Genomic DNA, 23,355 nt, shown 5'->3' with positions numbered 1-23,355 from the left:
GGGTCTTCTTCTTTCTTCTTTTTGTCTTCTCATCTACTCCATATTGAACCCTTGTGCGTTTTTGGACAATAAAGATATTGACCGATTTTTAAAGATTACGAAATATGCTAAAAACACGTCTCAAACATACTAAAAAAAATAAATCAATATCCCTAAATTTGAAGCAAGTTTAAATCAGTCTCCAAACAAAATTCTAAGTAATATAATTCTGGCTCACTCAATGAATGCATCTGCATGTAATGAATTCGATGATATAGCCAAACTTCGTTGTCCTTTTAGTACAACTTGTAGCTGTGGGGTTGTCACAAAACCACATGTCTAACACGGAGAATAAGTCTTAAGCTTATGTTCCCACTAAAAGATGTTAATTAGTTATTCTACTTCAGCTCTACAGTTTTCATGATTCAATGAAACACGGCAGTTTTGCTACCTTTTGGCAGCCAGCATTCGGCTTTACTCATCTACCCCGTAGCACTTTCAAAAATTTTGCTACTTTTTGGTAGCCAACATTCGGCTTTACTTTACTTTATCATCTGGTCTTGATAGTGGCTGGGCTGTTCCTAGGGTTGGTGGCAACCAGAACAAAATTAATTACAGCACCCCTGACAACTCAAACATAAAAAAGCCCCAGCCAGGGAATCTTGCTTATCTCTCTCTTAATACATCAGAGCGAAACTCGACCCATTACTAATACCGATGCCTCCAATATTCTAATTATAGTTTTAATTCTTTCAGCTACAAAAAAAAATAAACTGGTAGCCAACATTCGGCTTTACTCATCTACTACGTTGCACTTTTAAAAATTCTATAAAATTTTAAAAATCAAGGATATCGATTCATAACCATATTAGCCCCCGTACAGTATACTGGTGGAGATAATAGTGACTAGGAACAGTTTTACATGCAGCTGAAGCAACAAATTGATAAGATTCCAGGTAGAAATTGGTTTTAACTAAAGGACTTTAATACCCAGGTTGGCACAAGTAGGGATAGATGGTATCTTAACTTACACCAATTTGGCAATAGGGGAAATAGTGTCAGATTAAAACAAGAAGTACAACATTAGAAAAGCTTTGTTCGAAACTGTATATAGGGAACTTATTGTCCCTTCGCTTGAATTTCCTTTGGAGTTTTTGTTCGATTGAAATAAGGTGAAAATACAATTGAAACCTGCAAAATAGCAAAATTTTCCATATTTAAGCAAGTATAAACTACTTTCTAAGAAAATTTCTAAGTAATATCGTAATTTTGACTTCATGAATGGACAGATCTGAAATTAATAAATGCAACACTGGAAGAATCTGTTCTTTTGGAGCAAGTTATAGCTGTAGGTTTGTTGCAAAATCTTATGTTTCACGGGGAAGATTGACCTTAGTATATAAACCGAAGAACCTCCTAATATGTCAACTTCTTTGTTTAATCAGACGTGAAACGTCTCTTCTTTTAAAACGTGCTCCTCTGAGCCTGATAATCGAAATATTAAAATTCTATTTAACTATAAAGCTACAAAAGATAATATAATGTTACAATACTGTAAAATATTAAAAATACTAAAATATTAAATAGAAAATAAAATTGATAAAAGGATATTACTTATAATAAAAATCAAAACAATATATTAAAATAAAGATACCATTTACCACAGACTATTGATGCTTACATGTGAATTAGGACAAATAGATAATCTGTGCGTTTACTTCAGCCTACAGGTGCAAACAGGTTCGACCCTTGGGAGGAATATAGTACGATTTTTCAGGAAGGATGAGAGGTGGATTGAAACTTTAGGATGGAACCTTTAATATTTCAGTGGGAAGGGACTTTACACCAATATTATAGGATCTACTAAAGTCCATTGTTTGTGTGAAGTACGTAGGCAGGAATAGGAAGGGGAATGAATCTCCAATCAAAATCTCGATATTTGACCTAGAACTTTTTTTACTTCCCAAATATTTTACCTTCAAAAAAATACTTAGAAGAAAACATTCTATATATCCCAAAAATTTTATTTTGCATATAATAATGATAAGCTATACAGCCCCATGTGGCCAGACGCCTCATATGAGATAGCACATCAAGGAAAGCGAAAATGTGTCTCATCGACCCATTTTTGCTATTTCTTTGTCGGGTGGAATTTCATATTTTAGCTTAAAAATTCTGGCTAAATTAGATAAGGCAGGTATGAGTACAAAAAAAAAAAAATTCGGAGACATTAACACTAACGATAATACAAGATTAGATACTTTAAAATGTTGATCGTCATTTCCACCCTGGAACAAGATACGATAATCCCTAAGGAGTCCTAAAAATTCCATTTATCTTAATTGACAGATTCCTGAGCCTTGGTAATAGAAGTTATCAATAAAGAATAAACTTTACGGAAGTTGAATTTTGACCTTGTTATTGTGAAAGCAAAATGAGCTGAATTTGTGCCTATAGCATTGCGCCAAGCATTGTATTTTATTTCACTGGATCTGACACTGACTCCAATCCACCTTGCACGAAATACAAACTCTAATAGCACATCTACATTTGGCATTTTCTGAAAAACTGGGTCTGAATCAGGAAAATATAATCAGTAAAGGTGCACCCAATTAGAACTTCATTTCCACTGGCTGGAATGTGTTGAATATGATGAAAATAAATGCCATTGAACAATTAAGCTTTTTATGATTGAAATAAATGTATTGCAAAACTGAAATTCAGAGTGTAGAATTTTAGATTTATTATTTTGCATTATTTAAATATTTACTGTTTATATTTTAAACAATTGCTACTTAGGTTTTGCATTGAAAAAAGATTTTTTGTAATTTGTGGAAACTTTGGTATGTTATTATTCTGCTCCCGAACGGTTTAATTTTATCAACGAAAGAGGAAAATTTTGATATCACTCCATAGCTTGGATTCAGTTCTATCCTACCGACGAATTGAAATTTTGAAATGAGGTCTGCAGGGTTTTTTAGATCAAAAACAAGTTGAAAATTGGCCGAAAATCTTCGGAAAAAGGACAAGTTGTATATATTTTTAAGCAAGTTTAGATCCTTCCTTGAGAAAAAGTTTAAGCAATATTATAATTATAGCTCGGTATATAGATGGCTCTGGATCCAATGAAACCAGTGTCTTGTTCTTTTGGTACAAGTTACTCGCCTCTGGTTGCTAGTGCTTTACAGTCTATACGTATGGTACAATCTCGCCAAATAGAGGAGGGTATAGTCGTCGAGGTTTGTATAACATGTACTGTAGTTTTTCTCTCCAACAGCTCCGTTTCTTTCTGGTTTCCAGCCTTTGATACAAAAAAGACCTTCCCCAGTTAAGGAGATATTATTATAGATAGCCTATTGTAAATTTTTATTATATTTACCAAGCTGGTTTAATAACAGAAAGATTATTTCTCGTTTTGGACTTCTTGACCCGCTAACGCTGCTTGACGGCATCGCCGAAGATCTGGTGGCCGAGACTCCGAAAATTATGAGGACCAGAGATCCTCTCGGTTACTTTTCCCCAATATAGTGATGTGGACATAGTGTGGATATAGTGAACATAGTAATGTTGTTTAGGTTATGCTTAAATTTGTATTCCTTGCAGGTTATACATTTTCATCTATTTATTTTCCTTTACTCTGCTTAAATTTTGTAATATTGCAGGTTATAAATATACTTATTTTCTTAATTACTAGAGGGAACATATACCTTAATAATTTCAATTTTGAATACAAGACAGTTCATGACAACTGTATTTTGAAACTTTACATTTATTCTGACAATCTAAATATTAAGACAAATAGACAATCTGAGTGGTCCTATCTATAACACCATAAACGCCATCTAATTTTTGCAATAGCTGCAGACCACAATACAATAGATGGCATTTTTTCGGACTATATAAAATGATCGATTTTTTTTTATATCCAGCTTTGTTTAATTAACGAATGAAGGTATAGGGGGGTGATAACCAAACTGGAGAATTCCTCAAGCTTTCCACTGAAGATACTTCGACAGTGGAAAACAAACAAAGTTTTATATGCGTCATCTTTACTTTAGCTGAACTAAAACTGTAAAACGGATGGATGCTTTAAATTTACATTTAGTATATTCAAAAATTTGCTTAAAATATAGGAATTCTTTCCCTTGGCAAATGTTTCCATTTCTGTCACTTTAAATAGCTAACATCGATGCTTGAATGGTTAAAATATATAGTTGAATGTTCAGATAGGCTGCTTGGACACCAAATCAGCTAAAACTCTTAAATACTTTAATGGACAATTAATTAGATATGGCTTTTGTCATACGTTTTAAATATTAAGTAAATGATTTTCAAACAGGTCTCCTAATATATAACAAGATAAAATGCTAACCCTGATTTAGATCTTCTAATCCTGATCCAGAAATGGGAATTATCCCGACTAAGTTCGTTTTATCAAGAAGGATAGTATAGGTTACGCCCTAGGGGAATAACCGTGAATTTTCAAGTAAAAAAATTTCACGAAGAATCAACTTAAAATTTAAAAATACAGAACAGTTGATTTCGCTTAAAAGACAAAAAAAGACGAAGAATATCTTAAGGTAAGCATCCCCTCTCAAACAAGTGATATTGTTTCTAGTCTGCAGTTATAACTTGTACCAACAGGAAAAAATACACATTGTCCTTACCCACAACAGAAACACTGAGACGCAATTGGGATTAGTGTATTTGACGAGTGACATATAATACAGTTTTACATTTATTTCAATATTCATTTTATTAAATGTCTCTTTTTTTATAAACACAATTCAAGAAACTATCTGCACAGGTCTGTTGTCACTACGCAAATTATTTATAGAGTTATTACACAGCTTGAATTTAGTTAAGTATATACCACAAAATATTAAATAATATTTATTTTCAAACTTTTTGAAATGAAAAATTATAAATTAAAAAGTATATTAATCTACTATAGAATTGATCTACTATAATAATATCTACTATATTTATGACAAGATATACTATAATATTAATATACTATGAAGCCTACTACATAATTATTATATATAAGCTACGCTTAGACTATATATTAAGCTGCGTTGAGTATATTGATTCAAAAACTGAAGAATAGGTTTATATCTCAATATTAAATTTGAAATATTAAAGCTGAAATATTAAATTTGACAAGTTTTGGAATTTAACTACCTAATTAGTTTTATGCAACATTTATCAAACTGCCATGGTTGAATACGATATACCTAAAATACTCTTACCATTTAATTCGTTATTCTCAGAACTATCCATTCACCAAGCCAGAACCATGACATTAAATAGAATTTCTCTAAACTTGTATAAAAAAAAATAGGAACATTGCTTTTTCAACGATTTTCAAGCAATTTCCAATGTAATTTCAATGTGAAAAACCTTGTAGTAATTAAATTTTAAAATTCGTTACGGTAGATGGATAGGACTGAATCTTAGCTATAGAATAAAAGCTTTTGTTGGTACATTAAACACATAGGAGAGCAGAAAAGTCGCCTTCCAAAAGTTCCACATGGGACATATACAGGGACGTAATTTAATATGAGGTAGGGGGAGGGGAGCAGCCCCCACACCCAGTTCCCCCCCAACACCCATTTTGCCCCCCCCCATCTAAAATTTAGTTTCTCCAAAAATCTTGTCAAAACTATGATAAGCCTACATAATTCAAGCATTTACAGAAACGGGTCAGTTTTGTTTAATAGGCCTATGTCTATACCTTTACTGTACTATATGGCTCAATTTTTCAGTTTTCACAGTCATTTTCACTTGATTACTTGATTTGGGAAAATTGGTTCAAGATTGACCTCCGCCCTCAGGAAATTGACGAAATTACCCCACTGGACATAAACCTTAAGTAAGCAAAGCGAGGATTGCAAATACCCATTGAAAAAGTGCTTCAGTTCAATCGCTTTGTTCAATTGTTAGAAGTTAATTATTGGAGATAAGAAATCATTGGATATGACATTTAAATCTCAAATTTTATATTTCACATACGGGGACTCAAATCTAATTCAGATATTTTAGTACAAATGTCCCATCTAAAAGAAGAATAGTTTCTATCAGCCCTGGACCCCAAGCACTTCCATATCATTACCATCTAAAAACACTTAAGAAAAAAAAGGTAAAGGATACGGCACTAGACTTTACAGTCCGTAACGGCGGTGCTGATCTCCGTTTCTTGGCCCTTCAGCCAGGAAGTGCAATGGGGGATTGGGGGCCAGCCATCCTGTGCTTTCACACACCCTTCCTGTTTACCTTCCCCAGATTTCTCCAGGTACCCATTTAGAGCTAGGTCGACTTTGGCTAAGCTTACAGAGTCACGCCACTGACCCCCGTCCCAAACTGAAGAATTGGGTACACTGGGATTCGAACCCGCATCCTCTCAGACAAGGGATCCAAACATTTCAAAACCAAAAAACTACATAAAGTTTTTATCTAATCGATGCAATTCCCTTTGGTATGATTAAATATCTTAAATTGGCTAGAGACATGAACAGATGTAGCAGTTGTTAATTTTTGTTTTATGTTTTTCGAAACCAGTGCCCTGACTAAACCAGTCAGAGCTTTGTGAGAAGCGTCTTCTTTTGTTTTTGTATTCAAAAGCTTTATCTGTTTCATCTTTCTAAGCAGTTCAATATAATTCCTTATTACTTTGTTTTTTCTTTGCCTTTTGCTCCTTTTTTGCTATTTATTTTCAAGGATAGTAATCGATAGGTTTTTTTTTCATTGGATTAAGGCCCGTTTTCTGTCCATATAAAATGCTCCCTGGCCTGTAAGTAAACATTAAACATTGAATCGAACTTCTCCTTTAAACATTGAAATAAGTACCTTGTAACAGCGCAACAGATAAAGTCATGCTTCCAATCTCGAAAACCGTGATTCAATCCCGGATGTTGCAAGGAAAGGATCTCACATAACAAGTATTGTACAATATTTTTCTTTTCTTGCATTCTTATCAACGAAAAAGAAGTTTCAGAATTCTGAAGAATATTTTAGTAAATTTATCAATTAAAAATTTTTCGATAAATTTTATTTGTACATTTCTAAAAATGAATGATCATAATAAAAAATCGCATATTATTTATTTCGGGCAAAACATCAATTTTACGGGTTGATCACAGCTGCTGATACCAGTACTATTCAGGGGCGGATGCGGAATTAATATTTGGAGGGAGCACCGATTTAAATGTGGGTTCTCATGGTAATTTTTCGCCCTTCTGACCCTGCAAGCAGTGTAGTTTTGACCTAAAACCAGCCCCCCATTCTATTCGACCCATTACTAAAGTAAGTTTCAAGACAATTTTAAGACTTACATAGGGACAAGGTTGATTTTTGAATTAAAAATGGAATAGTTGTGGGCAAATTTCTATCGATTGGTTTTCCAAATAGAGGAAAATATTATGCCTAGAAAAATATAAATCTTTATAAAAATTTAATTAAAAGCTGAAAAAATGATAGACAAAAAAAAAATTCTAAGTTGGTCTTCTAGCAACAGGGCAGGTCTAAACAGCAATTTTACCCTATATTTCCTAGGGACTGCCTTATTTTACCAATTTTACTTGCCGGGCTTTTATTTTACGGTAATTTTACAACAGTATACAAAAGGTGTTCGAATTGTTGTTGACCCTCACACTTTTAAAAATAATATCAAGAAAACATTTAATGTCATGTATGATGTGTAATTGCTCTGCAGGCCAGATCCTTTCCCCCATTTTTCGAGGGTTTAAGGTAAATTTACATATTTCTGATTTATGGTAATCGGATAAAACCACTGTTAGGATGAATTATTTGTCAATTTTTTTCTATCTGCTTAACCAAATGGTTGTTCATAATCGGGAAAACTCAGGCTTAAGTGTTATTACAACTCAACTGCTTCTCAATTATTAATCAAAGCCTGAGAAAAGGGTCAACCCATTCTCTTTCTTTCCTAGTAGCTCCTTGCATCTTCTTCCTTAGAGTAGCAAGGAGATCGTAACTTTCCAAGATTTTTGTTTAGGTTGTTTAAATTATGAAGTTTTTAGGGTGGTATCGCATTTTCATCAGCGTTGCCTCGTTAAACTGTGAAAAACAAATCAGCAGATCTAATTTGTTAAATTTGACAATGCTTTTCGTCTGTAAAAATTCGAGCATTAACAACCACACCTTCAAAACAAAGTTCCACCCTCCTTTTTTCAATATTATTAACTTTTTTTTGCTAGTTTTTTAACCACATAATACTATGGTCAGAAATTCCTTAAGTGCATATAGAAGTTTTTTTTCATTAAAGTAGAGACCTCTATTTTTCCTTTTCGAAAACACTGTTGTGCAATTTCTTTGTCCCTGTTCTTGGTACTTCAATACCTTCTCAAATGTCTTGCTTCACTTCTAGATTAGGAAAATTTTCTTAAAAAAAACAAAAAATCAGAAGAAAGGATTATTCTACCTCCATTGAGTGGTAATTTCAACTTTGGTCTGCTTGTTGATTATTCACTAAACAATTTTCAAATATTTGGAATTAAAAAGCAGGAATGGCTAAAAGGCTTACCAATTTAATTGAAGTTTTTTGATTCCACAGCGTCTCCATTCTGAAATCACTTTTCAATTATTTATATCCAATAGAATACTCTTTCACACAAAATGAACTATTTCCACATATCCACACTGTGTTTACCACATTACCCAATTGAAAGTTACTATTAACTATCGAGTTATTTCCTTGATTGGTCGATAATTTAGCAGGAAAGTAATCAATATTTAACGGTAATCGGCTTAGCTTTTGCTGAAATAAACTGGTCTAAAAAAAGACTGCATCAGACCTGAAAAGGATAAAATATAGTCATTTTTTTAAACAGTCTTAAAAGAGGCCACAACTGAAGAAGATCAAATTAAATAGTTTCTTAAAATCCAAAGATTGATAACTGTTGAATTATTTCCTTGATTATTCAACAATTTGTAAAATTATGAATATTCAACGTCAAATAGATAAAAGTTTTGTCGAGGTAAAACGACCAACCAGTCCTTAAAGACACTGAATCAGATCTGAAGTAGGATAACTTAAATTCATCTTCTGAAGTCAAAGGAAGATCATCATACAATCCTAAAAAGCTGCAACTGAAATGGTTGAACAAATTCATTTCCTGATAATCCAAAACAAACGAAAAAAATAAGGTTAGTTATTTTAATATTGTAAGTTTTTATTATATTTGTCACTTGCTGTGCAAAATACGTGCCTCGTGGATCCTTATGGTGCAAGAGAAATTTTTCCCTTACTTGACTCTGTGCAAGCAAAGATAAGTCAAAATGCTAGTTCTTCGTTGGACTTACATAATGGTCTTATCCAAATTTTATCAGTGATAATTTTTGCTATTCCCTTTTTTCTTCAATTTTTTTATTACTCAACTATTTACATGTCCTGTACAAAGGGTTACAAATAATTTTTTTTTTATTATTGTTATTATTAAAAAGACCTCAATACAGTCATAAACAGAGAAAAACTGAAAAAAATATATAAAACAATTTACTAAAATGTTAAACAAGTTTAGAAGAAATGAAAGCAAAACAATCACGATAAAAAGACGATAACGTGAGAAAAAATTCTTTACGCTTACTTTTTTGGCTTTCCCAGAAAGAGAGGTTATTTTTCACCCCTTCCATATTTTTTTTATTTCTTGTCTGTTATTTCGGATTCTTATAAAAAAAAAACAGTGAATAATAAAAAAAAACACACTTTTATTTTCCATTTCCGAAAATTACAGACAATGCCTCTATTTTTAGAATTTCAATGCACGTTATTGTTTTCTGTGAGCCAAACATACATTCTCTTTCATTCTCTCTCGCTCTCCATCCCTCCTATTTTACAACAAACCACAAACGCGAGTAACTAAAAAACAACTGGTTAGCCGATTTTTTAAATAAACTGTCCTATTTTTAGTTTCCAAGAAGTTGGAACAGAAAATTTGATCCCTCCCTCCTTGTGAGCACCCATGCACCTTTCATCATATTGAGACAAACAGAAAATGAACAGATAAGTGGCTATAGCTTGATTTTGAGTATTCATACATACATCCCTAGAATAGCTTATATTTGCTATTATGTTGATATTATCGCATTGTTTAATACTGATGATATTACAATGGATACAGTTGAAACAAAAAACTTGATCTCTCCCTCCTTGTGAGCACCCATGCACCTTTCACCATATTGAGACAAACAGAAAATGAACAGATAAATGGCTATAGCTTGATTTCGAGTATTCTATACTCGAACTATGAGACATAAATTCTATAGCTTGATTCGTAATTGGTAAATGCTTAACAATTACCCTTAGTAATTGGTAAATTCTGCTCCTTGGTAATTGCCCGTAATCTTAATGAAGGTAAGCACTACTCTAAGATACACTCTGTTCTAATCATAGATTCTCCCTAGCATTTAAAACAGTAAAGTCACAATAATTCTTCAAGGAATTCCTTAATTTAACCCTATTTAATCACAGGAAAAGTCACTAGTCACAAGTAAAATCATAAGTAGAGTCGCAAAACTTCTTCCAGGAATTCTCTGAATTTACTCTTTATAATCAAAAGTACAGTCACTAATCGCAAGTAAAGTCACAAAACTTCTTCCGAGAATTCCTTGACTGTACCCTCTTTTATCACACTCCCTCAAGATCAAGTTCTGATTATATTTCATTTCTTTATCAAATTTTCCGCTAATAAATAGGACATCCTTCAGTATTTCTTCAAGGATTCCCTAGAAACCCTTGGAGGACACACAATAAAATGAGTATTGGGGGGGGGGGGTATTTTCTATATAACCCCAACTGAGTACTCCATATGTACCTACACATATTAAAGAGTTGGGAGTCATTTTCAAAATATTTGCCTAGAGAAAAATCTCCCATTTTCCTAGCTATTTTTTAACCGAAAATGCACTTTTAAAGGATTTTGAACTCATTCCCCTTATTTGATGTAATCTGACCCTCCCCCAAAGGTCAGATCCGTGTTCCACTAAGCTTGTTTTTCAGTTTGTCTCGGTATACGTCTTAGACCTAGAAATTGGAGCCTAAAGTTTCTACTAGACCAAAATCTTAAGCCTGGTACAGACTAGACGAAGCTCATTTTTCTTTTATACAACACAAATCCACTCTTTCGTAAAAAGAATACTTCAAAATACACTTTATAAAATAACAATACTTGTCAAAACTCCAAAGTTTTACCTACTCCATTAATAGTCTCCTAATATCGAGTTCTAATCATATTGGATTTCTTTAGCTTCTTTCTATAGCCATGAATGTGAAGCAAAGTTCTACGGCTGGAGAAAGCCGGAAAATACTCGTCAGAGTTTCCAGGGAAACAGTTCCCCCTTTAAATATGCAGTAATGCCCTCTTCAAATGATACATGAGAAAAGGATTAGAAAGCCTTTTTAAGACATCAAGCGTAAACAAATGAGAAAAAGAGAAATTATTGTGCAGTGGGGACAATTCTGAATAATGTGGCCACTTCCATTCATTTCCTCCTTCAATCAAAACAATATCTTTTTGGGGTATTTTCGTTGAAAAATGACTTTTCTGGTATTTTTATTGAAACAACTAAAAAAAACCACCCCTTAGATTGGTAAGAATACATTTTACCCTCTCTCGTAAATCTCCGTGGATTAACACTACCCTACTGTTCAATGATTCTAGGTTAAAAAGAGTAATTTAATCCCACTGATTTATTTTTTTGACTCTAATCTTCAAGTTTTTTTTAGCCCTTCGCTTTGTTTTTGAGGTGCATGTCAGAAAGGGAAGTAAAATAACTCATTTTTCACCACATTTACTTACAAAGCCATTAGAAATAGAGTTAAAGATAGGAACAGTATTTAAATATAACAGAAAATTCATTCCCTACAGTAGATAAAAACTCCAATGTACAGTCCTTAAAGAAAAAGCCGAATAGAATAAACTGGAGCAATTTCCAAAGTCAAAAGGAAATCCATCATTAACTACCAAAAAGGACTGCGATTGAAACGTTTAAATAAAAAGACTCCCTGAACCCAGCAACTGAAAACGGTAAAATAAAGTAGGCTACTTTAAAAATCTTATTGAGATATCTTTATAAATTTTAATTTTATTGGAATTTATTTAGGACTTATAATCTTCATTTCAAGCTATGTGTTTTTATTTCTCATAACATAAAAAAAATCAATAGCCCCCCCCCCCCTTCTATTTTACTTTTGACCTTTCATCATATTGAGACAAACAGAAAATGAACAGATAAATAGATAAAAGCATAGATAAAAGCATAAAAAAAAATAGATAAAATGAAACAGATAAAAGCTATGTGTTTTTATTTCTCATAACATAAAAAAAATCATCATCACAACCAAGATTATTGAAAAGAACAAATGAATGGCGGTTTAAGAAGGAAACGATTGTAACTTTTGTGGCTTCTTTTGTTTGGGATGATTGAAAGTCTGGTTTTTGGTCTGAGCTGATCAAGTAAGCAGTTGCATAAAAAATAACTTTCTTTGTGTTTTCTTCTGAGAAAATTATTCCTCCACCCCCTTGTGGGTTGGGTATATACCAGAAAACGAAATAGAGTATGAAGTGATTCTTTGAGTGGCTGGGAATCTACAACCATAAAAGCCTATTTTTTTATTTTTCCTGGGCCTTGGTAGCCCTACCATTCTCTCATAATACTAGTCAAAATGTTCCTGGTAACCAACTGCAGTAAGGAGCGACCCGGCTCAATAGTAACCGAAACTATAAAAAAACAGAATTTTGATACCAATAGATATATCAAAAGAATTAGATTTTTATGCTGATTTTAAATATATAAGTTTCATCAAGTTTATTCTTACCTTTCAAAAGGTACGAGCCTCAGAAAATTTGCTGTATTTTCGAAAAAAGAGGATAATGCCCCTAAATCTCATAGAGTCTTAATTAAAATCGCACCATCCGGTTCAGCGTATCGGAGAATCCTACTGTAGAAATTTCAAGCTCATATCTGTAAAAACGTGGAATTTTGTATTTTTTGCGATGCGTGTTTTTTTTTCTCCTGGGGGTGATCGTACGAACCCAGTGGTCCTAAAATATCACGAGAGGGCTCATTCTAACGGGAATCAAAAGTTCTAGTGCCCTTTTTAAGTGACCGAAAAAATTGGATGGCAACAAAATTTATCATTGGGGAAGAGAATTTCTGTGAAATGGGCGCTGGATTTTCCAGCATTATTCAAACAACCATGAGAAATTAAATAAAAAAACAAGTTTTTTCAACTGAAAGTAAGAGGCAAGTATATGAGGGGGTCCGTCCCCTCCTCAATATCTCGCTCTTTACGCTAAGTACTTTCAGTAATTTGAAAAGAGCTTCTTGGTTATTCAGGATCATTCTTGAAAAATTGGAACAAAATTCGAACTTTGGCATAAAAAGTTAGGTACTGACGAGGAGGAGAGCCCCTCATATAAGTAATAAAAATATACAAATACAAAAGTTTGTTACGTAAATTACGTATATTTAGTACTAATAAAAACGTTCGCAAATAAAATTAAAAGTTCTAGTGGGCTTTTTAAGCAACCAAAAACATTGAAGGGCAACTAGGCCCCTCCTCCATCCCTTTTTCTCAGGAATTTGACTCTTTCTCGCAACTCTAATTTTAAAACAATAAAAACTTTAGCGTAAAGAGCGGGGCGTTTATGAGGGGACAGCCCCTTTCATATACGGAATAATTTCTGTTCGTTTTAAGTTTTTATGTCGCTCATTACTTTCAGTTAAAAAACTAGTTTTTATTTAATCTTATAGGTAGGGTCCTATTTATTTCTACTATGTTTGTATAGTTATTTTCTTTTTACTGGAATAGAATTTCATAGGTAGCATAATAGCGCTGCCTAAGTAAAGAGCGAGAGGGTGGGGGGAGAGGGGGTTGCGTGGGAGGATCTTTCCATGGAGGAAGAGAATTTCCGTGAAGTGGGCGCTGGATTTTCCAGTATTATTCAAACAACCATGAGAAATTAAATATAAAAAAAAAGTTTTTCAACTGAAAGTAAGGAGCAACATTAAAAAATAAAACAAACAGAAATTATTACGTATATGAGGGGGGTTGGTCCTCTCCTCAATACCTCACTCTTTACGCTGAGTACTTTCAGTAGTTTCAAAAGAGCTATTTATTCTAATAAAACGGTCTTTGTGATTCAGGGGTCCTTCTTAAAGAATTCGAGCTTTAGTATAAAAAGGGAGGTACTGACGAGGGGGCGAACCCCCTCATATACATAAGAAAAATATACAAATATAGAAGTTCGTTACCATAGTTAATTCGTAAGTTACGTATATTTAGTACTAATAAAAACGTTCGAAAATAAAATTAAAAGTTCTAGTGGCCTTTTTAAGCAACTAAAAACATTGGAGGGCAACTAGGCCCCCTCCCCGTCCCATTTTTCTCAAAATATTTTTTTCGAAAGTTTGACTCTTTCTCACAACTCTACTTTCTAAAACAATAAAAACTTTAGCATAAAGAGCGGGGCGTTGAGGAGGGGACAGCGCCTATCATATACGGAATAATTTCTTTTCGTTTTAAGTTTTTATGTCGTCCATTGCTTTCAGTTAAAAAAATGGTTTTTATTTTATCTTATAGATAGGGTCCTATTTATTTCTACTATGTTTGTATAGTCCTTTTCTTTTTACTGGCATAGAATTCCATAGGTAGCATAATAGCGCTGCCTAAGTGAAGAGCGAGCGAGGGGGGGGGGGGGTCTATTTTATATATTTTTTTTTCATCAAGGCACTTATTATCGAAGGAGCTGTCGTAAGAACTTCAGAGGGGGCTCATGCGATTTGAAATTAGAAATTCTAGTGCCCTTTTTAAGAGTCAAAATTGATTGGAGGACAAAGAGCACCCATTTACGCCCCTTATTCAAAAGACATACGGAAAAAATTTGGACAGCGATTTTGTTCAGCATAGTTGAAAAATAAAATATCTATACCTCTGTGATGACAGCACCCTCACAGCCATATGGGGTAAGGGCTGTAAGCTGTGCAGTTATGGAAATTGGTTGACGATTTAACTGTCTTAGAAACATGTTTCAAAAATTTCTAAAGTAGCCCAAAGGACATCTTGGAGTCGATATCAGATGAAGCTGTTGCTAGTGATATGAGAGTCAACCCTTTAAAGTCAACAGTTTTAATAATTAGTTTCCTAAAAACTCCAACTTCTTTCTCATGTCCTATCCCCCCTGAAATGTCTGTTAATACTATGAAATTACTGGGTGTTACCATCTCAAGCGACTTAAAATGGGATTACCATGTTAATGATTTCTTAAAATGTACAAATACAACATTTTCTCTCCTCAAACTTCTTAAGAAATTTAAATGTCCTAAATCACATTGTTGAGGATTTTTCTCTCTTTTGTACGTCATACCCTCGAATACGCTTGTCCTGTTTGGCATCCTGGCTTCTCCAACGGATTGTCGGACAGAATAGAGACAGTTCAAAAATGGTGCCTCAGAATTATCTTCAATGAGGGTAAAGTGCCTTACATTTCCCTTCTTCGGAGAGCAAATCTTGTCACCCTTAAGGAAAGGAGAGCATAAATTTCCTTGCGTTTTGCCCACAATGCCTTGCATAACTCTCGTACTACTTCTCTTTTCCCTAGTGATCACTTATCCCCCCGTACTTGCCCCCCTGTTTTGATTCAAGAAAAATTCCTCTTCTTGACTCAATAAGAGTTTCCACTGAAAGATAAAGAAGAAAACTCATCCCTCACTTTTATGAAATTTTAAATCAATAGCCCCCCCTTCTATTTCACTTTTGACCTTGTTTCGGCACAATCCTTTCGTTAATCTTAATATTTTATTTTAACAGCTAATTTGACTTGATTTTAAGTTGTTTTTTTTTGTTATTTTATAGTATTTGACTTAGAATGCAAATTCAGCAATGTTTTCTTTAAGCCTGTGATTTTATTTTATCTCCCACCCTTTCTGGGTTTTTTTTGCCATTAATCGCATAAAGTTCATTTTATTTCTTGTACTTGGATCTTTTTTCTTTTTCATTTGCGTTAAATTTTTTCTTGACCATTTTTATGCTTGATTGGTGTTTCTTCTACTTTTCTTCTACTGTATTAGTTGTTTCTTTGTTTTGCTTTTTCTTTTTAGACATATGAAGCGAATTCGGCTCTATTAGAGCTTGTGATAGGCTTTTGAAAATACAGATTATCTTATCTTATCTCAGTTCATCAATTATTAGCAAATAATATTTAGTATTGGAGAAGGACATGGGTATTAAGCTGAAGCTTTCAGAGTATGCTGAAGTAGGAACTGAACTAAATAAAAACATGCTATATGTATACAGGTTGTAAAAAGGAGCATCCAAGGAATGACTTAGGGTATTAAGCTGGAACTTTCAGGGAATGACGAGAGGGACGATCAGTACACTAAAATGTAATAGGTGGACATTGTTATTACTACTGTTACTGCTACTTCTACTACCAATACTATAACAACTACTACTACTACTGCGGGTACTACTAAGGCTAAGGGTATTAAGGTTAAAAATTTCAGGGAATGTTAAGTCAGCCTCGACCAGAAGACTAGCATAATTTATGTCCAGCCAGACCACAAGGGATTACCAAACTGGGGTATTTTCAATGAGTGAAGAACCCAAAGGACTTGCAACATTTGCTGACTAGGACTAACAACGTGTTATTTCATCAGTACCATTCAAACATTAAAGGGGACAATTTTCCTTTAATAGAGGCTTCTCTGTTCTAACGTATGACAGGTATAGGCTATTTTTCATTTATATAGTTTTATGTTATACTTATATTTATATAAACTATATAATAGTTTTATTATATAGTTTTATATTTGTAATATTTATGTATATATAACCTCAGTTTTACAGGGCAAAACTCTGTGAAGAAATTATCATCAGGGCCACACTTGAATATTAGTGTTTGAGCCGCTTTAGCTCCTCCCCCTTAGTTGCAAGATGAACACTTTATATGCTGAGCTTTTTTTGTATTTGGAAATGTTGAAATACAATTGTTTGAATCTACATTATATTTTTATTATTGCATCTAAACAAAAGAATAATTTTATTCAAGCCAAAATTGTCAATGTTCCTTTTTTTATTCTAAAACTTGTTCAAATTATTCTAATTATTTAACTTATTCTAAAACTTGTAAAAATTGTTAAAAAATGTCCAGAATATATTACTGAAGTAAACAAAAAAAGTTGCTAAGTCTTGTTGAGGAAGTTTGTCAGAAACTGAACTAGATTTTAAGCCAAATTTGACCCTGTGTTTAAAGTTAGAAACCATTCTCATAGACACTTCGTAGTATTACCAGTGCATGCAAAATACTGAAATTAACTTTGCAGGAACATCTTTGGACTGGATTGATTCCTGAAGGTTTTATTTCCCCATAAGCTTCATGTAACTATGTTTTGATACCAATAGACTGCACACAATGTACAAAAAGTGAAGAAACAAAAACGTGGTTGATTTTCAGCCAGTGAATTACAAAAATAAAGCAGGTATTTCACAAAGACCTCCACTGAGCTCATCAGTTCTTAATTTAAAAATGTATACACTATACAAAGAAAATTAACCTTTTGAAGTAAACAGAAAAAAAATTATCCATGTTATGTTGTGAGATTAAGTGACTGATTGATTGGATCTGACAATGTATAAATTATCAGAGGAAAAACATTCAACTTTAAACTTGTTCTTGAAGGAAAAAAGAATATTTCTGTTTTTGTAAAAAAAAATTCTAAATTTGTTGCTAAATTTATGTGTATACCATTATACTGTGAAATTTTTCTTTTTCTGTATGAGGTTGACCAAGGGGAAGGGGGATGATGAGTTTATTATTGTATTTTAAATCAATGTTATCATTACTGATATAATCAGAGGATATTGAAATTATCTAAGGAGTGTGAATAGCTGTGTTGGCTTAATGTGGCTTAAAGCTGCAGTAAGTTCTTAGTATCATTAGTGAAGATGGCATCAATTCAAACTTACAATTTCATTTCAAAACAGTAAAATGAATGTTCAATAGGAAAAGTATACATGGTGAATGAAAGTTATATAAATGGAATCCTTAATCCAAAGTATGGCACATGTGGGTCTTCTTAATTATCTCATTTGAATCCCCTCCTTAGGGGGTACTGCCCTTTGATAGACTTAGATGTATAACCACAAATTAGTGTAAAGAAGAACAATAGCACAAGAAATGCTTAAAGAAATCGACTTTAGCTCATATCTATCCCAGATCCTAGTTTTCAATATTATAAAGAATTTACAAAATTTGTTTAAATTTGAGAAAAGGCTCAAAATGTAACCCTGATCACTGGAATTTTATTTGTAAACCAACAGCCAAAGGAAAGCAGATTCGACATAAAATAAGGGGCGAAGTTATTAATTTTTTTTTTTTTTTTTTGTCAAAATTAAAACAGGTAGGCCCGTCTAATGAGCAATCTGTATAGCTTCTTATGGTCAAATCAGTTCTCCAAGCCCATTAGTGATTCATACACTTATCATCCTCATCAATAATTCACATTTATCTATAGAAAATTCTATACAGGTGCAATTATCACATTTCTGTTTGAACATGGGATAAAAATTAAATTATTATTCCCACACCTTCTGTCCCAATCTGTCTTCAAAGCACTTAGAAAGCTACGCTAAAATCGTTTTCCTGTATCCTTCAATTACTTTATTTCCTGTTTATTAATCTTAGGAATCAGTTCCATCTCAGAGTCCCATAGTACTGGACTAAGGTAAAACCCACTGCAATATCACAGGACATTTCACTACAGTTAATATGCTACACAAGGTTTATGAAACTTCTGCCACTAATCATGACATTACAAAAATAACTTGGAAGATCAAAAAGTACCGCATAGGCCTATATGAAGGGAAGGTGTTAATAGTGTAATACATTTTTGGAGGAAGGCTTAATGACAACTGGGATGTTTTGACATTAAAATGGTCCCTTTGAGGTATTTCCTTCCCTCCTTAACTATAAAACAATCAGAGACCCTCATTGTATAAGTTTAAATGGCTCTGAAAGTTTTGTAATCTGTCCAGCGCTTATAGATAGTATTTGTTATTGGAAAACTGACGGACATTTTTCACGGGGGGTTTTCTACAGGGGAGAGGAGATTGTCTTAGGGTATTCTCAGTGGGGAAGAAATTTTTCAGAAAAATTTCCTCTCAGCGGGGATCAAATTGTCTGGAAAGTTTTCTCTGCAGAAAAAGGTGCGTAATGTCCACAAGGGTGCTGCAATGTGACGTCTCCCTTCTTATTACACAAAAGTGTTTCTAGCGTTTATTTTATCCTTTATTTGAAGTGATTTGCTTCATAATACAGGGATATAGTAAAACACAAAAGGTAAGATTTGGTAAGATATCAAAATGAGTATGTTTCAATGGCCTAATTTTCTAAGTCTAAGAAGTAAGCTAAACAAGTTTTGAGGATTTCTCTTCTAATTCTTCTTAGTTCTCACGTATATTTTCAGTTTACGCCTTTTTTATAGGTCTTGGGGCAGAAGGTTTCCTAGTAGCAGTCACTTAAACTTTAAATTTTAGTTCGAATGAGCACCCTCCCTATCTTCTAGGGCTCTTGGTTTGATACAATAACCCCTGGGAAATGCTTCGGCCATTGAAACTTAATCATCTTGTTATCCTAACACCACTTCCCCCTTAATAATATATCACAGCACTATGAAGCAAATCACTTCGGTTAAAAGAAGCATTAAAATAAACACCAGAAATACTTTTGTGCAATAAGAAGAGAAGTCACCTTGCACCATCTTTGTGGACATTAACCACATTTTTCAAAGAAAAATCTTGCCAGACAATTTGATCTCTGCTGAAAATTTCCCCAGGACAATTGCACTGTAATGTGTACCGTTCTCTCCATATGTAAAATTGTGCATCCAACGAGGAAGAAAGATAAATAAAAAGAATTATGTAACAGAATTTAGGGTAAATCTTCCCTAAAATTTTCTCCTTACTGGTAATTCTCCCTGCAAAAAAATGTCCATATAATTTCCAATAACAAATGCTATCTGCAAGAATGGACAAATTATAAAGCTTAAAAGGGCGCTTTAACTTCTACAATGGGGATCTCTGACTGTTTTGTACTCATTTTTGAGTACACATTTTTCCAAGAAAAAATCTTGTCAGAATTTATTGATTAATGCTGAAAATTTTCCCTGGACATTCTCTCCATTAGCAAAATTGCACATCAAAATAAGATAACTATTATTTCCAAAAAGACCCTTTTAGGTAAGTCAACAAACTAATAACTTGAAGTGTTTGATCTTAAGCAATTTTAGTAACAACCAAATTGACACATCATCTTAAGTAATTTTAGCAATAACCATATTGATGCATAGCTTAGATTTTTAGCTATTCATTGATATATACAATGCTTACCAACACTTGCCCCCAGTCTCTGGGGGGTTGAGTTGACCCTGGAGTTTTTGTTATTTGATCTTTGGACTTTTACACTCCAATCACTTTTGACTCTTAAAAATGACACTAAACCTACCAATTTCTAATCAAATGAATCCCCTCTGAATTTTATACAATCATCCCTTCTACAAAAATCATTTATGTCTCCAGGACACAACTTATAAAACTTGCCTTTGGGTTCTGGGGGGTTGTGTGGACCTTAAAGTGTTTGTTATGTGATCTTTGGACTATTTTTAACAGAATGGTTATCTCAAAATGTTAATTGGATGGTTTTTGGGGGAAAGGGAGTAGGGGAAGGGGGCTAGTTGCCCTGAAATCATTTTTGACTCATAGATTGGACACTAGAGCTTCCAATTTTTAATCAAAAGAGACCCCTTCAAAGTTTATACAACCACCCTTTCAATATAAAGTGCCTCTGGGGAAAAAATAATAATAAATATTGGAGCCTTGTGGCCTTTATTACAGCCAATGCTAAGATAAAAGACCTCTTTTTGGGAAAAATCATCGTTCAATCGAGTGCTTCATCGTTCAATCGAGGCCAAAAAAAGGTAGAAAAATTAAAATTTCCGATGAAATTTTCATCAAAAGGTCTATAAGCGGGAAATTAATCTTAAAACTAAAGCCTATTATCTTTATTCACTTATTTTGTATCACATCTTTATCATTGTACTATATATTCCAATGTGAAATGACGTGAGAAGAATAAACAGAACAGAAAAGAATGGATAGACCAAGATACTAATAATACAAACTAATAATAATAGAAAGCAATTTTAGTAACAACCAAATTGAAACACAGCTTGGAGTTTAAGCATTCAATTCTTCTGAATCCCTATTTGTTAACAAGATATGAGGGTTTGAGTTTTACATAACTTTGATCAATTGCCTAGTGCTTTTTACCCTATAGTGTTGTCTCTGACATAATTTCATACTCTTGGTTATTATGAGCTATTTTGAGCCCTTTCAAGGGCTCAAAATAGAATTTGGGTCTACCCCAGAAGCTCTTATTAAATTTGGAAAGAGCACAAAAAAGACATCAAGTAATGCATTCACTTTATTCCTTGACAAATTATATGAGTAAGTATTAGTTTACCAAAACAATTATCCTATTGGGTTTAGAAAGAGCATAAAAAAGGCATCAAGTAGCCAAGGCTAATATGTTCACCTTATCCCAAGGCTATCTTGGTAATATAATCATGTACACATCTAGCCTAGGGTGCTAAACCAGTCAACAACCCCCAACAAATAAACTAACACCCCCCAAAAAGTTAAAAAAAACTTATTGCTCACTGATTTTCCTTAGGAATGGCAGCTTTTCATCTTTTTTCTCCTCATGCTTACTATACAACAGCATTTCTAGCTAAGTTTGATGCATCTATTGACACAAAGCACAGCCTAACTTTTGCCAGTCTAGGAATATTGCAAGGATTTTGAATTTTTTTAAAGGCATGTAATTATTTTTAATAATTTGATGGAATTTTGAGTATTTTTGAGGAATGGTGTGGTTTTTAAATGGTTGGTTCCCTTAACAATAAAAAATGATCCTTCCAAAAATCTGACAGGGTAGAGTGTCGCTTTGCTGGTCACAGCAAACCTATTTCCCGACATGGTTGTTTTTCTAATCTAAACAGAAAACTAGTTGGAAACTGGATCTGGCCATGTTGCAAAATTGGTTTGGAGTCTTTTCTCTTGAATTTTGGCTATTCAGTTTGTAAAACAAATAACAGGAAATGTTATCTAATTTAGTTTTATTTAGGACACTGATAATGTTAGGGCTCTACCTCAAATTTTACCATTTTCTCCTTTCCAAGCTTCTTCTAAGGTTTCAGTAATCTTTCAAATTAAAAAAATTACATTTGCAAAGTTTCTTTACTATTTTTCCAGGATTTAGTCAAATAATTTTAATATGAATACTTTATTTGGAAAAATCCAATTGAACCTTTCAAACATTTTGTGGTAACATGCTGTAAGTAAGCAGTGATGCAGCTCAATAGTAACCAAAATGCTAAAAAACCGAATTTTGATACCAATAGATGTATGAAAAGAATTAGTTTATTATGGCGATTCCAAATATATAAGTTTCTTCAAGTTTTGTGTAACCCTGGTTTCACATTAGCACTAAGTGGCTTATGCTATGAAGCTTAAGTAAATTGGTTTCACATTGAAATATTGCCTATCACACTTTCACTTCCATAAACTCTATAATATAATCTTTTTTCACATTATTTAACCTTCAAAAATGAAGATGAAGAAACAATTTGTATGATAGTCAATATCTAGATCTAAGGATATGGATGGTACTGAGGAAACAAATGGAATGTCTCTTCTATTCTGACTCTAGCAGTGATGAAGACCTTGCACTGTTGGCTGTTTTTCTGGAGGAGGAGCAGTGGAAACCTAAAAAGTAGAGTAAACTAAGCTGTGCGACCTAGTAGAAAATGAGTCATTAAGTTTAAGCTACTGTCCAATATTAGCTAATCACCCTTTACATATTTATTTCATGGAAGATTAGGTAAATGTGTACTTTTCAACCTAATTTAGCTTTTTAAAAACTGAATGCCTTTTTTAGCCTATACCATTTCATAAGTCAATAATTACTTTTGGTAAAATTACATTTTGAGCCTATTGAAGGCTACAAGCTTGATAGAATTTGCTTGGTTTCCAAAACGAGAGAAACATCCCCCTAAAAGTCAAAGAATCTTAACAAAAATCACATTTTCAGATTAAGCATTGTAATTTAATTTAGCTCTCTTTTTTCAAGCATATGATAATAATACTTCAGCTACATCGTCTGTTTTTCTTTAGGTAAAAATAAGCCTGCAATAAGTTCTGGTGATGGTGGAGATAGTTGGTGTTGTATTTGTCAAAAAGAAAAAAGTTTTACTACCAGATATGTTTGAAAGAGTACAAGTTCTGTTTTCTTAATT

General features: G+C 33.2%; 1 protein-coding gene across 1 annotated transcript in view; it reads right to left on the bottom strand.

Moving 5' to 3' along the window:
- LOC136034306 (tyrosine-protein phosphatase Lar-like) overlaps window positions 1-23,355 on the bottom strand; it is a gene marked incomplete in the record, with an annotated part of 449,438 nt that overhangs the window by 421,752 nt on the left and 4,331 nt on the right. Inside the window, 1 exon segment of the mRNA XM_065715442.1 lies at window positions 8,525-8,795. Within this exon segment, the coding sequence (XP_065571514.1) occupies window positions 8,525-8,563 (39 nt within the window).

The sequence above is a fragment of the Artemia franciscana genome, chromosome 13 (genome assembly GCF_032884065.1).
Source record: "Artemia franciscana chromosome 13, ASM3288406v1, whole genome shotgun sequence".
NCBI lineage: Eukaryota > Metazoa > Arthropoda > Branchiopoda > Anostraca > Artemiidae > Artemia > Artemia franciscana.
This window is presented reverse-complemented; position numbering and strand designations above follow the sequence as displayed.